Source organism: Phascolarctos cinereus, unplaced genomic scaffold, assembly GCF_003287225.1.
Source record: "Phascolarctos cinereus isolate Bilbo 61053 unplaced genomic scaffold, phaCin_HiC Scaffold_3;HRSCAF=262, whole genome shotgun sequence".
Taxonomy (NCBI): domain Eukaryota; kingdom Metazoa; phylum Chordata; class Mammalia; order Diprotodontia; family Phascolarctidae; genus Phascolarctos; species Phascolarctos cinereus.
In genome coordinates, this window is record NW_027555736.1 from 134413815 (window position 1) to 134431434 (window position 17620).

Below are 17620 nucleotides of genomic sequence, written 5' to 3' on the forward strand. Positions count from 1 at the left end.
AGATCATGCTATGCAACTAGATAGACAATTCAATTGACCTCATGCATCAGTACATATATCTGAGACAGCATGACAAATGGAAGTGATCAAAAGGATGGTGGGCTGGGTCACCTTTGGGAAATCGAACAGTTCTTTTAATGACAAGATCGTTCGTTCTCCCTGAAACAAAGGCCCATCAGGAATATTGTATGACTGTGAATCATGAATAATAGAGTCTCTAAAGAATTGAAGTTGTGGGTCACACAGAGAGCAACTGAGAAAAACATGGTGGGTACAATGAAACCGAAAAGCATTACAAAATAGAAGTGGCACAAGAGGATCACTGGAAAGGATATCAGTAGAGGAATCTATGCCTTAAATAAGGATAGGCCAGTGACATAGCAAGAGCAAAGGATAAGTGACGCATCTGTGCGCTGTCCAAGAGATCTACAGGAAGGCAGCTCTAGATTGGGTGGCTCCCCTAGGGCACATTTGCGCCCTATAAATAAGGGAAATTGGGGCAGGAATTGCAAAGAATCAGCAGCAGGCAGAAATAGGCCTCATTCTTCATCATTGGAGGGAGCATCCAGGCTGTTGAGATCACAGATCTGTTGAAACATTAAAGTACAAGGAGGCCTTCAAGGTCACCAGTAACTGAGTAGGCTCAGATTTGGAGTTTAGTGGGAAAAGGAAGCAAAGCTGCTTGTAAAGAAGAAGTATCAGAAGCAGCTTCAAAAATAGAGGAGACATGCAGGTTCTCCTATTCTTGCTGCTAAAGCTGAGGTGGAAATTTTGGAAATTGGAGAGACTGCTAGGAAGCTGCTTTAATAGATGGAAGAGACTTTCAAGATTATCTAGCCCAATGCCCTTCTAAAGATGAGGAAATTGGGGACTAGAGAGGGAAGTTACTTTCTCCCCCAATTCATAAAGCCAGGATTTTTTTTTACATATATCTATATCTATCTATCTATTTATAGAGATATATAGATATAGATATAGATATAGATATAGATATATGAGATTATCAACTCTGTATTCTTTTCTCCTATACTCTACTGCCTCACATACTATGCTGTCAGGGGCTATGATCCTGGAGATAAATCTAGGCACATAGCACAGACTAAGCATCAGCGTGGCTCTGGAAAGAAGCATCAAAGTGAGAACCAAGGCTCTAGAACAAGAATCTAGAATTTTCAAAGACCATGTAACCCAGCCCACTCATTTTAAAGCTGAAGAGATCAAGGACCAAGAACATTAAGTAGCTTGTTCAAAGCCACACAGGTAGCAAGAGCAGAGGCAGGATTGGAACTCAGGTCCTTTGACTCCAGGGAAGTCATTGTAGAGGGAAACAGGTCAGTAGTTTTTAGAAACTTTAATGTGGTGAATACTGAGAGGCATGTAGGGAGGGTCTATCGGGAATATAAAAAAAAAATAAGAAGAAGAAGAAAAGCCAGAGAGAAGAAGAGTTGGAGTGGGGGAAAGAAACTAAATTAGAGAGCATTACCTGACACAATTTTTTTTCAATCCTTTTACCTGCTACTGAATTATACTTAGAGGAACTTCATTACATAAAATTGCTTCAGTTAATAAAAATTAGTAGCAGTAAAGCATAATGAGTTTTGCTCCCTAAGACTTTGATGAGTAGCCAATTAGCATTATGAAAATATAAATATTTGACGGTGGAATTTGAGTTTTCTTCTGAGATGAAAACTACTTTCCTGGTATTACTAAATCCCCAAGAGGCTTCCCTTTAATTCCCTGCTCAGCCTTAAAAAAATCTGGATTCTCGTTTTTTATTCAAGAAGGTATGTGCATGTTCCTGTGACTGAGTTTATTCCCCATTGATGTATGCCTTCTGTCCCATATAAATCATGTGATAATCTTTATGGGGGAAAAAGCCTGAGAGAGTATTTTCATTGCATGAAAACACTTTTAACTGGCATAATTGGGATTCAGATTAGCCAAAGCCCAAATATATTCTAAAAGAAATAGGGCAGCAGGCTTAAACCAAATTTATTGATTCTGTTTCCTCCCTTTATGGCTTTTTTTGTCAGACCTTTGATGAAATTGAGTGTCTCTGACTAGATGGGCATTGAGAATACCTTAAGGTTAATTGGAAAATTAGTCATTCCAGCCCTCTTCCCTGACCAAAAACAAAATCCATACACCCATTAAAAAAGTGCCATCTTTGCTATAGTCTACAATGATACTCTGATTATTTTGGCTTTCCACATCTCCAACTAGATGGCACAGTGGATAGAGCACTTGGACCTGGAGTCAGTCAGTTCAGGAAGATATCAAGTTCAAATCCATTCTCACACACTTACTAGCTGTGTGACTCTAGGCAAGTTATTTAACCTTTGTCTGCCTCAGTTTCCTCAACTGGATAATACTGGCACCTGTCTTTCAGAATGGTCGTAAGGCTGAAATGAGATCATAATTGTAAAGCATTTAGCACGGTTCCTGACATGTAGTAGGCATTCATTTCCTTTCATCCGCTGTTGTTTGTCCTTCATTCTTGAAGAAAACCATGACATCAGGGAGGTGATGCCATGGCATGCAAGTGAATTGGATTTAAGTGAGGGAGTGCTGTGCAAAGCCAACAGCCTCACTTTCTCCTCCAGAGCCGGTGGCAAGATATAGATCAGGACGACTGGAGATGCCGTCCTTCCATCTGCAGCAGAGAACTGGATATAGCTTAGGTCAGGGATTCTGAACCTGAGGTCTGTGAACTTTAAAAAAAATTCCTATTTCAATATATTTGGTGTCCATCAAAATCCTTTGTATTTTATTTTATGCCTTTAGAGACATTATTCCAGAGGCATCATCAGACTGCCAAAGGGGTCCATGACACAAAAAATAATTAAGAACTCCTGGCTTGGGGGAATAGGAGATAACATCATTAAATGTGAGCAGACCTGATTCAGTTTCTTAAATGAGAATGGGAAATTTGAGATACATTAGATTGTAAGCCCTTTGAGGGCAGGGGACTGTCTTTTGCCTCTTTTTGAGGCAAAAGGCAGGACAGACTTCTCCCTACTCTATAGTGATGAGAATTTCATTTGCTGATTTTAGGAACTATACTGTGGTGAACACTGAGAAAGGACTTATAGAGGTACAGAGAATGAGCTGCCTAGGAATGAAGCTGAGCTGTCAATTAAAAATTCAAAGTGCGCTGTGGACCGCCACTGAGGTAATTACTGTTGCCCACCACCATGAATGCCCTGGCTGCCTGGCCATTTCACGGCCCTCTTGTTCCTGTACATCATAAAACTAAAGACATTAGCATAGTCAATTAGTCCTGAGAGGGGTAAGAGCAGTCATACAGTGGATTTGTAGAAAGGTCAATCAAACACTACATTTGCCTTCTCACTGGTACATTGGTTCCAGAGCCTGTTTCCCAGCCTGAGGTTAGAGACACCTGTTCCCAAGCTCATGGCCTACTTGTTTAAGCTGGAAATTAAAATCATGAGGATCTGGTACAGTAACTGACCTGGTGATACTCCATCTGCACCTTACCACTCTAATGTGTATCTGGAGGCAATGATTTGTCTGCAATTATCAGTGAAGTAGAAAGTGAGGATGAAAGAAGGAGGATACAAGGCAAGAAATGAAATCAGAGTAGTACAGTGGAGGAATTGAACTTTAGATGACGTGTTACAGCACCTGCTATCATGAATCCATTGTGCACTAAAGAAAACAGAGGAAATTGCCAAGAAAACAGTAAACATGATGATAGGAGAGTGAAATATTAGATGTCAACTTCCCTGCATTACTCTTCATCTAAAGCCATCTGAACCGATTTGTGCCCCCCCCCAATTTAAATTTATTGCTACAAATTTCATGACTTTCATATTTGTCCACAGGACCAGAAGATCTACATATACAGCTTAAAGGGTATGTGCCCATTAAACGCCCCCCAAAACGCATTAGACACCCCAGCTGTTGTTACTTGTTTCCTGGCAGTACCTGTTATGAAAAAGGTAAGGAAGAACAAATGAAGAAAGTTCAGAAAAAGTCAACTATTGTACCTAAACAGGGGCTGATGACAAAACTGAAGACAATGTAGAAAGCCTGCTTTTTGTAGAGCAAACTTACATCATTGTGTTTAGTGAACTGTTTTGTGTTTTTTTCGGATCCAAAAGCTAATTGTGCTGAGTATCGATCAGTAAATACTTACTAAGCGCCTGTGTGCCAGCCAAGTGCTAGGTAGTTTTCTAATAATTTTTTTCACTGAATATACAAGTCTTATTAAAAGTAAGGCATATTATCGTAGTAAGAGTAGGGTTGATTTGCTCTATTTAACTCAGAAAATGTCAACTCCCATAGTTGATAGCAGCAGTTGATTCACTTGTCCTGATAGCAGCAGGTCATTTCCATTTGATGGGGGCAAGGCGGGGGGGAATCTTCACTGACATTAGCTTTAAATTTCAGTTCCAACTTTACCCCCGAGAGAAAGAAAGGAGATAGATGTTTGAGCAATTCAGGACACAGTTTTCATCAGACCTAGAAAACATGAAACAAAGAGTTATTTAAAGTCTTCTGCCAGCCAAAAGTCCTCCCTTCTGTGCCAAGCGAGCAGCCTCCAGAATGGAGGCAAGGTAATAAAGCATGGTCTGTGTTGTTGGCTTACCTGGACCTGATGAATGCCTCTCCTTGGGAGACGTTGTCCTGTGCTGAGAGCAAAATGTCTCCAAGTGGACTGCCCAGCACACGTTCCCATTGGAAGGCAGTGGCTGCTGCCACAGCTGGAGTGCTGATGGCCTGGGGCCTTCAGATGCAGTTTTATTTTCGTGTTTTCCTTGGCTGTTTTCTTTAAAATACTGAAAATGAATTCTGAGAAAGTTACTAAGGGCTTATTGACTTTGCTGCTGAGCTGCAGGTCAGGTCGCTGTTTTCACTCTGACAGTTTGAGTCAAACCTCCTTAGAGCTTCTAACATCCAGTTGAGAGGTGGCTTTCTGTGCTTTCATCCTCACTGGCACGAGGACATGGGTTTCTGCTTTTGTTTTGTCCTGAGTTTTCCAACCTGAGCTGGTTACCACCTAAAGGTTTTTGTTTGTTTGTTTTTGTTTTTTAAGGAAAACTGCATTCAGCACCATGGTTTAGGGCTTAGAGGGTCTGTGCCAAACCCAAAGTGACTGACAGTTTGTGAGCTAAGTTCTGGGGTTGAGGGATAAGCACTAGGCATTGGCATTGTCTGTTTGGCCTATGCCTGGTAACATAGAGCTTATATTGCTTTAGTAGCTAAATAAATCTCTAGGACCTAGTAGCTAAGAAATATAAACCCCTACAAAATGTATGGGGGTGTACTAAGCCCTTGACTGAGATATTGCTGAGAGTTGAGAACAAGCGTTTATCTGGATATCACAAAGCCACCCTTCAAGGTGGTTGACTTCAAGTCAACTCCATGCCAGAATTCTTGGCCTACCCAGAAGGCATTCATCTTAATTAAGAAGTCAACGCGTGCCCTGCTTACACCATGAAGGGTCCAGCCTTTTGGGAAAATAGTGTAAAAATAACGATAGGCAAAAGAGACAACGTTGACTGCCTGATCTAACACATTGAAATCATCTCTAGTATTTAGTTTTTCAGAGAGGAAATAGCATAATACTTCATTAAGAGAATGTACAGAGGGAACCAGTTTGGAGGTCCATGGCCCTGAAAATGACCTTTGTTTGAGATGTGAGGGTGGGAGGAGAGTATAGATGCCCTTAAAATCTGTATGTGGGTAATGCTTCAGCCTTTTTATTGAAAGCTGTGAAACTGGACTGGATGAGGATTTTGAAGAGAACACTGAGATGGATCTGTTTCTCCTTTCCAGCAGAATTCCTACTTTGTGTTGGCTGGTATGTCTGATGGACTTGTGGCAGTGTTCCCTGTGATCCAGGGCGTTCCGGATAATAACTGCTCCTATCTATGTTCACATACTGCAAACAGATCCAAATTCAGTATCACTGATGATGATCCCCGACAGAATCCTTACCCTGTAAGGGCCATGGAGATAGCTAACAGTGGGTCCGAGGTCTGGTATAGCAACGGGCCTGGCATCCTAATTATAGACTGTGCCACATTGGAAATAAATAGACGATTAGATCCCTATTCTCCTCCTTCTGTGATAACATCGATAGTGGGCAACTCAGAGTGCCATGGTGAAGAAGTGGTCTGGTGCCTGGATGACAAAGACAACTCTTTAGTGATGTACTTCTCTGCAACCTATCAGTTATGCGCACGGTACTTTTGTGGGGATTGCTGCCCGCTCAGAGACACGTTTCCAGTTGAGCAGCCTAATCTGGGGCTCTCCACTGCTGATCTGGCCAGCCAGAAGCATCCTGAGGACGACTGCATAGCTGATATGAGCATAATCTATAGTGAAGAACTTGGGACTCAGATATTAAACCACCAGGATTCTCTTACAGATTATTGCTCCATATCCTCCTATTCATCTTCCCCTCCCAACAGAATCACTAGGTCTTTCTCAAGTCTGCCAAGTTCACCCATGAGTTCTTCTGGCATGCCTTTTCCCACCAACTATGAAGACTCTGACAAATTTCATGAGCCCAGTCTTTGCTGTGACGGATCTGAAAAGGATGGGCCTCTCATGAGCAGCGAAGCATCCACACACCTACAAGCAGTCAAAATCCTCTCAGTAAAAGACCTTGTTTGGATCCCCAGGTAAAGTGTTCCATTACATAGGTTTATATGTTGTACCAAAAAAAAAAAAGGACTCTCCTGTTGACCTATGTGGGGGAGACTGTGTCTTCTAAATTCTTTATTTTTAGTTTTATCCCATTTGGGGCCGCAGTGAAGGGCAAGTTTTTAAAACTACTTTCAGTGAAAGATGAAGAGAGTAGCTCTGTTAACAAGTACGTTTTTGCTTCTAAGTCCTTTTTCTTCTCTCTGGCAAATCTAATACTAACAGCACTAAGCCTAGTGCCCCTTTCAGATACGATGCAGTAAAAGAGGTGATTTCATTGTGATTAAATTTCCTTTTGGGGAAGTTCTGTTCTACCATTTCTCTGTCATGCCATCTCAGTAATTTAATACATTAACTGAAACTATATATGTGTTGCAAATGCTTTTCCGCTGACTGTATCAATTTACCCTGGAGATTACTAATGTGAGTAAAATTCTTCCCACTTTCTATTTCTTAGGCAAGGTGGAGATGTTATCATCATTGGACTGGAGAAGGAATCTGGTACCCAGCGGGGTAGAGTAATAGCCGTATTAAAGGCTAGAGAACTAGCCCCATATGGGTAAGGCTGAATTAGAAACTCCTCTTCAATGTTAAAATACACAAAAGAAACCCAATGCACTTAACATTTTGGCATTTTGGTTTATGGAGGTTTCTCTCCACCAGATTTGTAGTCGGAAGGCCTGGGTTCAGGTCTGGCTCTCTTGCTTATTACCTGTATGACACTGAGCAAATGATAAGGGGGCTGGATTCAGTGTTCCCTTCTAGCTCCAAATCCCGAGATTCAGAAAACACTTTTTCCCTTCTTCTCTTCTGTAAATAAGCATCATGAAGCAGCTGGGCAGGGCAAAGAACATTGGGCCTGGAGTCACGAAGGGCCAAGTTCACATCTAGCCTTAGACACTTACTAGCTGTGTGACCCTTCACCCGTGTCTGCCTCAGTTTCCTCAACTTTAAAAGGGGGATCACAATAACTTTTCCCTCCCAGGGTTGTTGTGGGGATCTAAGGAGATAATTGTAAAATGTTTTGCTGGCACATTGATAAAACCTTATTTGCTTCCTCCCTTAAGCATCATCCACCAGTTTGCAGCATGTGATGTTTTTGGTTTTTTAATCATCTGCTGATATCCCTAAAAAGGAGCCCACCCAGCTATCGCTCCTTTCTGCCTGCGTCTTCCCTCCCCTTCCCCCAAAAACCTCTTAACTCCATATTACTTCAGAGCTAGCCATTCAGTAACCATCTAATGTGTGGCTCGGTTGTTAGTGTAGCTCATTTCCTGTGTGCCCAGTGAAGGTCATAGTGAAAACCTACTGGGGTCAAGTGTCCAGGGCTAGTATTAAGTTGGGAGCTGAAGCAATTACCCATGCAGTTCAAGTGGCCCCTTCTCGTTTCTGCCTCCCTCTTCCCTCTCCCTCCCCCAAAAAATCTCCTAACTCCATATTACTTCAGAATCCTCATCTGTAAAGAGGAGGGCTGGTTCTGCTTGATGGTCCCTCAGCTCAGGTCCCTTCCAGTTCTAAATCTATGGTTCTAAGACCCAGTACTGCCTACAAAGATAGCCAGTTACTGCAGGAAGGGGCGCTGCCCTTTTCTGGCATCCTCCTGTGACTTCCACTTCTGCTGCCAGCTGTTTCCACCAGCAGCGCACAGCTTCACTGTGAGAATAAAGCAGGAGCAAGAACAGTTTGTCTGGGACGTTATATACAAGGCTGGGAAAATGTATAGGCTGAGGCAGAGCATGACTAATTATGGTCTGGGCTGTGATTCCAGAGTACTCAAACACCCTGGAATGTTTACATCTCTTCACTCCAGCTACTGAGACTCGAGTAATAAATTATTTGTATGAAAAGTCCCCAAATTCTATTTTGTATATGTTTTGGGTCACTTCCACATTACATTAATTCAGCTTTTTCTGGAGAGTCCAATGGTTTTGGTTTCTCCTGAAGCACAAAGAGGGGGGGAAAGTCCTATTTCACTTATTTCTCTCAGAGCAGAATGATGACAAAGGAAATGTCTGCAGTGAATCAACCTCTGGCACCCAGCAGCATGGAGCTTTCCAGGATGAGTCACTCTTTAGTTAATGACCCTTGTTTTGTAATGATTATATTTGAGAAATAAGAGATGTGCTCCTAAGTCCATCATGTTTCCAATTTTATTCTCTCAAATTGGGAATAAGGGGGTGGGTTGCCTTGAAATTAGCCCTTTTAGATCGGTTCTAACTAAGGACACACCAATAGATCTCTAATAAAAATAATTACCTAGGTTAGTCATTCCCTAACTATGGGCCAAATTATGCAGGAAGGCATGGAGTTCAAGAATCTGTTTTCAAACCAAGAATCGTAATTTTGATCTTTATAACTGGGCTCACTCTGTCACAAGGCAATTCTTTTATTCTTCCCTAATATATTCCCTGTCACCCTCCCAGAAAAAAAAAACAAACAACTTTTTTCCAAACTTTCTCTCATCTCCTTAAACCTTCCATATGCCCCCCTTCCTACTCTCTCTCAGCTGAGGATTTCACTTCTTACTTTGAGAAAACCAAATCATTTGACATGCGCTACCTCTTCTCTCCTCTTCCTTTCAAAATCCCTTGACGTCATTCCCCACTCTCTTTTCTTTTCCCTTAGCATCTGACCAATGAGATGCCCCCCCCCTTGCTAAAGCCAACCCCCTATGCATTCCCTTGATCATATCCCAGAAAATTGCATCCTCATTCACTCCTCCTCTATCTCTCTACCTTTAACTTTGCTATCTATTGATTCCTTCCCTGTGCCTTCAAACATGCCCAATTTTGCCTCATCCTTAAGTACTTTCACCTACACCTACCAATACCTCATTATTTTCCTAGTTTTATATCCTTCCTTTGTCAACCAAACTCCTAGAAAAAGCTACATACACTCACCTGTTACTGTCTCTTCTTCCTTTCCTCAATTCAAATGACCTCTTAATTGCCAAATCTGATGGTCTTTTTTAGCATTCATCTTTCTCCATCTATTTGTTGCATTTGCCCACCCTCTCCTTGGTGAACTTGGGTGACACTGCTCTCTTCTGTTTCTCTTTCTACTTGTCCAACCACTCGGCTCTCTCCTTTCCTGATTTGTCATTCAGACCATCCCCCTTAACCGTGGGTATTACCAGGATTCTGTCAGAGGTCCCCTCCTCTTCTCTCTCCACCCTCTCTGTTGGTGACTTTATCAGCTCTTATTGGTTTAATTATCATCTCAATTCAACACTTCAATTCCAATCACCCTTTGCCAATTATTGGACATTTTTAAACTAAATGTCCTAGAGACATCTCAAACCCAGCATGTTCAAAACAGAATTCATAGTCTTTCCCCCTCAAACCCATCCCTCTTCTGAATTTCTCTGTTTATTGAAGGCATCACTGCTCTCCCAATATCTCAGGTTATAACCTTGATGTTATCCTTGACTCCTCAGTCTCGCTCACTTCACATAGTCAATCAGTTGTCAAAGCTTGCTCTTTCTCCCACTATAACATCCCCCAAGTCCAACCTCTGTCATCTCACATAATTACCACCTTAATTCACGCTCTCATCACCTCTTGCCTAGATTATCCTAGCAGCCTCCTCCAGCCCTCTGTAATCCAGCCAAATTGGCCTTCTGTGTGCTCCTCACCCATGGTACTTCATCTCCTGTCTGCATGCCTTTGGACTGACTGTCTCTTATGACTAGAATGCACTCTCATTTCACCTCCGCCTGATAGAATTCATCTCTTCCTTCAGGAAACAATTTAAGTCTTGGGAGTCAGGAGGACCTGAGTTCAAATCTGGCCTCAGATACTTACTAGCTGTATGACCCTGATCAAGTCATTTAGCCCCAGTTGCTTCCAAAAAAAAAAAAAGAAAGAAAAGAAAAGAAAAATTCGAGAATTGTTTTCTATTTGAGGCTTTTCCTGATTCCCTCAGCTGCTAGTGCCTTTCCTCTCAACCTGTTGTGTTGCTTTGTATCTGTTTTTATTTTCTTTATTTGTATTATATACATAGTCACACACACATATCTTCGTCTCTCTCAGTAGAAGATAATCTCTTTGACAGTAGGGATAGTTTTATTAATTATATTTATATCTCCAGCTTCTAACATAGTGCCTGCTACATTCGTTCAGCTGCTCAGTCATGTCCAACTCTTCACGACCCTTTGGACCATACTGTCCGTGGGGTCTTCTTGGCAAAGATACTGGAGTGGTTTGCAATTTCCTTCTCCAGTGGATTAAGGTAAACAGGGATTCAGTGACTTGCCTACAATCACACAGTAAGTGTCTGAGGCCAAATTTGAATTCAGATCTTCCTGGCTCCAGGCTCAGTGTTCTATCCACTGAGTCATCTAGCTGCCTCACTTAGCACATAGTAGGTGCTTAATAAATACTTATTGATCTCTACCAAAAAAAGTGCAGCAACTGCTATGAGAAACCAATGAAGTTTTTTTTTGTTTTTAACAAAAAAAAAAGCTATCCTTATTATTGAAAATGTTGTGAATAATTGTAGACAGTATATAAAGGTTGATGTAGCAAAGGGACGTCTTAAGCAGAACACTATCACGTACTCTAAACAGTTTACCATTATTTTGTTGTGATAGTGCTATTTCTTATCATTAGGAGAAGTGTTAGTAGAAGCCAGGGGTGACAGTGATACAGGGCATAAGAATACAATTTCAATGCAGCATAGTTAATTTTTTTTATTTATGTCTTTTCTTTTTACTTAACCTTCATTTCCAAATATAATCTTCCATCCTACTATATCCAGTAAGCTGTCCCTTATAACAAAGAATCGAAAAGAAATTGGGGAAAAAAATAAAAATTTTATCTTAAAATTTTTTATTTAATTTTCTTAATAAATAAAGTCAAAAAAAGTTAGCAAGATGAATCAATCCCGCAGCCAAATCTGTCAGTGCATGCAGTGCTCCACATCCATAACCATTTACCCTTACAAAGTAAGGAAAGGTAATATATTTTCTCATCTCTTCTACAGGGTCAGCCTGTCCATTTTAATTACACAGCATTCACTTTTACTTTTTTCTTCTTTCCATTTACTTTGCCAGAGTCATTATGTATAGTGGTATTTTTCTGGATCTACTTATTTCATGATGCATCACTTCATATAACTCTCCCTAGGCTTCTCTGAATTCTTAGTAGTATTCTTATTATAGCGCAGTAATCTTCTAGTACATTTGTGTTTCACAGTTTACTTAGGGATTCCCCAATCAACTTTTTTCCCAATCTTTGCTACCACAAAAAGTGCTGCTATAAACATTTTGATGTATAGTTCTGTCTTTAATTTCCTTGGGGTCTACACCTCACAGTGGGCTGTGGGGCAAATAGTATAAATGTGCATTTTAATCATTTTTTTAATAATATAATTCCAAATTGCTTTCCAAAGTGTTCGGACCAATATATAGTTTCACAAGCAGTTTATTAGTGTACCTGTCTTTCTCCAGCTGATTCAGTATTAAGGATTTTTGTCTTTTTTCCATCCTTACCAGTTTGCTAGGTATGAAGTGAAACCTCAGAGTTGTCTCGATTTGCATTTTACAATATTTATGATTTGGAAAATTTTTCACATGTTTGCTAATAGTCTGAAATTTTTCTTTTGAGAACTGTTTATTCAAATCTTTTTACTGTTTATTGGGAATGATTTTGGTCTTATATACTTATATTAGTTCTCTTTATATCTTGGATATCAGACCCTTATCAGAGATAGCTGATTGGTTCCCCAATCAACAGGTTGTCCTTCTCATCCTATGTGCACCAGAAAACTCTTTAAGGCTATAAGTTGCAGGGCAGGTACTAATCTGAATTGGTAAAGGAAATTTCCTGCCTACCAGATAGGTCCCTAGACCAATTACATCACAGGTCTAATCCTTAAAAAAGTCATCTTATTAGATTTGACTCGGTGATTGTTGCGAATTAAAATAGGTAAAGTGCTTTGCAAACCTTAAAGCATCATATAAATGCTAACTATGAGTATTAGTTCAGATCTCCTCATCTTTCCCACAAGAAAAGACTGTCAAATGCTTCACTAAAACCTAGGTAAACTATATCTACAACATTCTTCTCATCTACCAGTTTGGTTACTCTGTTAAAATAGTGAAGAAGATTAGACTGGCACGACCTGTTCCTGCACTTGCTTTGTGATCTCTGTTCCTTTTCTAAGTGTTACCAAACCATCCTTTTAATAATGTATTCTAGAATTATGTCAGTAATCAAAGACAAACTCACCAGCCTATAGTTTGTAGGTCCTGTTCTCTTCAATTCTGTGGGATATTTGGCCTTCTCCAAGCCTTTCCTGTTTTACACAGTCTTTCAAAGATTACTGACAGTGACTCAGCAACCACATCTCCCAGTATTTTGTGGATCTTAGGATGTAACTCACCTGTACCAGGCAACTTGGACTCACCAAAGATAGCTAGTTCTGCTAGTATCTCCTCACTTATTTATTCTTTCCAGTACAAAAATAATTCTTCTCAGCAGAATAAGCAGAAGCAAAATAAATTAAGCAGGTCTATCTTTTCTCTGACATTAGTTGTTATTGTCCCATTTATCCTAAGCAGCATTCCTCTTCTCCTTTCTTTGATCCTTCTCTTTTCCCTGCTAACAAATGATATTTGTCATTTTTTATTTCCTCACCAGTCTCAGGTCAATATGAGCTTTAGCTCTCCTGATACCATTCTCAGAAGGAGGATCATCATTATTTAGAACTGGAAAGGTCTTTAGAGATCGTCTTGCTTAACCTTTTCATTTTTTTACATGACAAAACTGAGGGTCAAGGTCAGATAGTAAGAAACAGTAAGACTTAATTAAGCCCATGTCTCTTACCACCTCAGGGCAGTACTATTTTCATTGCACTATGCTCCTTCTCTGGCAGTCATGGAGGAAATTGTTGACACATTAATCCGAAACCAGGCAATATCCCAAAGTCATTTACATTTGCCTCCAAACTGCATTGGAATATTTTGTAGTAGATTCATCTGCAAAATTGCATGTGGCTTAGGCACGTCTTCATGTTGTCTTGCAAGAAGAAGCAGTGAAGCATGTAAGGGATGTAGAGCTGGCCTCTGAGCTATGAAAATGTGGGTTTAAGTTTTGTCTTAGACACAAACTGGCTCTATGATTCTGGTGCCCTAGGCAACTCTGTGAGACTGGAAGTGCAGAGAATGTGCCAATTTGTGTTGGTGGAGTTTCTCATCTGAGGCTCCATATGCGGATGAAATCATGGATCCAGTCTAATATGTATATTTTAATATATATATATATACATATATATATATAGGCATACCTCAGAGATATTGTGGGTTTGATTCCAGATCACCACAATAAAGTAAGTATCATAATAAAGAAAGACACATGAATTTTTTAGTTTCCTAGTACATATGAAAGTTATGTTTATATTATACTGTAGTCTATTAAGCGTGCAATAGTGTTACATCTTTAGAAATGTATGTACCTTAATTAAAAATACTTATTGCTAAAAAAAAATGCTAACCATCATCTGAAACTTCATCAAGTCATAATCTTTTTGCTGGTGGAGGGTTTTGCTGCAATGTTGATGGTTGCTCACTGATCAGGGTGGTAGTTGCTGAAGGTTCAGGTGGCTGTACCAGTTCCTTAAGACAACAATGAAGTTTGGCACATCAATTGATTCTTCCTTTCACTCGAACACTTAGAGACTAGTATAGGGTTATTAACTGGCCTAATTTCAATACTGTTGTGCCTCAGGGAATAGGGAGGTCGAAGGAGAGCGAGAAAGATGCGGGGTGGGGGAAGAGCTGGTAGGTGGAGCAGTCAGAACATATACAACATTAATCTATTAAGTTCGCTTCTTATATGGGCACAGTTCATGGAACCCCTAAACAATTGCAATAGTACCATCAAAGATCACTGATCACAGATCACCATAACAGATATAATAATAATGAACAAGCTTGAAATATTGTGAGAATTACCAAAATGTGACACAGAGCATATACTGCTGCAAAAATGGTGCTGATACATACACTTGCTCGACGTAGGGTTGCCACAAACCTTCAATTTGTTTTTTGTTTTTTTTAAAGCATTATCTGTGAAGTGCAATAAAGCAAAGTTCAATAAAACAAGGTATACCTCCATGTATTTATTTATGTACTCAGACATATGTATGTATGTATACACTATATATATGTATATGTATTATATATTTTCTACATAATTTAAATTATGTAGAAAATATATACTTTATATATACACATTTTAAATATGAAGAATATTATGTGCATACACATATACTTTCATCCCTGAGAGCAAAGATAAGAGATCTAAAACTGTTTTTGCCTGGCAGGGGGGAGTCAGCCTAGGATTTAACATTTGCTAATTCATACACAGAGAATCAAGAATTTGATATTATTATCCCATTGCTTTAGAGATCTTGACTGGCTTAAAGAAAATGCCCATTCTAACTCATATCCCTGAAATTACCAAGATTTAGTCCATTAAGAATAAAAACCACAAAGTAAAATTGTCTCTCTTGACCTCTATATTATTACAAAGCATTTAGGTATATACACATACATATATGTATATATTTACATGTATATGTATATATTTTGTTGTTCAGACGTTTTAGTTGTATCTGACTCTTCATGACCTCATTTGGGGTTTTCTTGGCAAAGACACTGGAGTGGTTTGCCATTTCCTTCTCCAGCTCATTTCACAGATGAGGAAACTGAGGCAAACAGACTTAAGTGATTTGCCCAGGGTCACACTGCTAATAAGTGTCTGAGACCAGATTCGAACTCAGGAAGACTCATCTTCCTGACTTCAGGCCCAGCACTCTAGCCACTATGCCACCTAACAGCCTATATATATATATATATATATATAATGTGATATTTATTATATATTATATGGAAAATATTATATATAATATATATGCATATATACATTTAAGGAGTAATTTTGCTCTAGGAGCTAGTTTGAATTATATGTGTGTATATATATATACATAATTATATGTGTATATATGCAATGAGATATATATATATATATACACACACACACAATGATATATATGTGTATTTGTATATCTATTTCAAACGTATTGGTTATGCAGGGTTATAATGCTGGAACTGTTCACCTTTTTAGTATTTCTTTCTAAACATCTCTACAAAATACTGTAAAATGAAGCTTCTGTCTGCAGCCTCCTCCCTGATGCTGTATGTTTTCTTAGACGAGCTCTAGCTCCATTCTCAAGGCCTGTGCTTTGATTCCCCAGGAAGCTGGTTGAAGCCGCTGTTGTAGCAAAGGACACGGTTGTGTGCTGCTTTGAACAGGAAAACATGGAATGGTGCCTGGCTGTCTGGAGAGGCTGGGGGGCCACGGAGTTTGACATTTTCTACCAGTCCTATGAAGAACTGGGAATGCTTGAAGCTGGTATGCGAAAAAGAAGGTAATTCTTAATGGAATTTAAGTCTAATGGTCTCTGAGGAATGAACAGACCAAGGAGTATTTAACTGACACCCTTCAATGTTGTAACCTGGAGAGCTCCATGTACCCAGAAGAGGGACTTTCCTTTCTTTCTTTTTTTGCTGCTAAGAACTACTGAGAAGTTACCTGCTGTGCAGTGTGTGGGGGGGGGATGTTTTTCTTGAATACAAAGTCGTTTGGATACCTTCTTTTTTCTGCGCTTCATTCCTCATTCTCCAGCAAGAAAGCCTGGTGAGAACCTGTTCATACTCTCACCAGTCCCTTAGACTTCTTTCTCCTTTTCCCTTCTCTATCCACACAAAGAAGAGGCTATCCAGATTTTGAACAAGAGTTCTTGGACTTTTAGGATGATGATGGAGCAGTACCCTTTTCCTGCCCCCATTTTATATTTCTTCCCATGCCCTAAGTCATGGTTGTAATTACACTATGCCTTCAGCTAAGAGGGCTAGCTTGAGCATGATGGGAGTGACCCCTGTCTCCTTCCTTCCATGTCTACAAGGCTCACAACCTAGTACAAGATTGCAGCCCTCCCCAAAGGCAGGTTCCTAGGGCTGGCCAAAACTCACTGATTTATCTGAGATTGAATATCTTCCCTAATGCAGAAAGTATCACTGTGATAAATCCCCAGATGTACTCTTGGTGACCAACATTGCCCAGTTTTAGGGTACAAATGAACATCTTTAAATCATGTGTCTAAGAAGCAAAGAGGAAATGTCATCCAGAGGGCAAATGATTTCAGTGTTTGCAAGGTTCCCAATGCTTTTCCAGTTGACAAAAGGAAGAAGTAATGATCAGTGGCATTTCAAAATAGTCTTAAGTGTTTATATTTTTAAAAAGCAAACTTGAACACAGATGGAATATAAAAGCTCTGTATGTGCATAATCCTGTTTGTTATTTTTAAAAATTAATATCTCTCTTAGCCCTTTGGTTATGAATTCACATTTTCCTGGTTGCACAGTACCACATATACATTAAGATTTGCTGCGTGCATGTACAGTAGAGTGTAAAAAGTAAATTAGTTCACAGAGAATTCACGTGTATATTATATAACTTTTTCATGAGGGAAATATATATTATATACATGTATATAATACATATTAACTCAGTTTCATCATTCAAGGCTGCTTGACACAGAACCAGAAAGTAAAATGGGAGAGTTACACTTTGGTTCAACTGTTGACTTAAAAAAATAAAATAAAATAAGATTTGACACGGGGCAATTTCATTTATTTGAAAATAAACAGACTACTTAAAATGAGGTAATGGCTTATAATCTTTTGTTGACAGCTTGGGATAATTATATCTCATGCTACACAGAGTGCTTGCTTGTTTATGTCACTGAAATATACTTCTTCCATATTCACTCCCTGATCTTCAAAGCTAGCTATGTGTAAGTGGTGTGCTCTGAGTAGGACAATTAGGCTTCTACTTGTTCCAAAATATTTCCCTCATTGGTGTACCATATTGCCTCCCTC

General features: G+C 39.6%; 1 protein-coding gene across 3 annotated transcripts in view; it reads left to right on the forward strand.

Moving 5' to 3' along the window:
* Positions 1–17403, forward strand: part of LRRK1 (leucine rich repeat kinase 1) — a 153394-nt gene extending 135991 nt beyond the window's left edge. For 2 of the 3 annotated variants that reach the window (XM_020963705.2, XM_020963732.2), the window contains 5 exons: positions 3055–3172; positions 3846–3962; positions 5803–6653; positions 7133–7234; positions 15934–17403. In XM_020963705.2, the coding sequence (XP_020819364.1) occupies positions 3055–3172; positions 3846–3962; positions 5803–6653; positions 7133–7234; positions 15934–16111 (1366 nt within the window). In that variant the 3' untranslated portion in view covers positions 16112–17403. The remainder of the gene's footprint in view (positions 1–3054; positions 3173–3845; positions 3963–5802; positions 6654–7132; positions 7235–15933) is intronic. The other variant, XM_020963714.2, reaches the window with a different exon arrangement.
* The last annotated feature ends 217 nt before the right edge of the window (positions 17404–17620 follow it).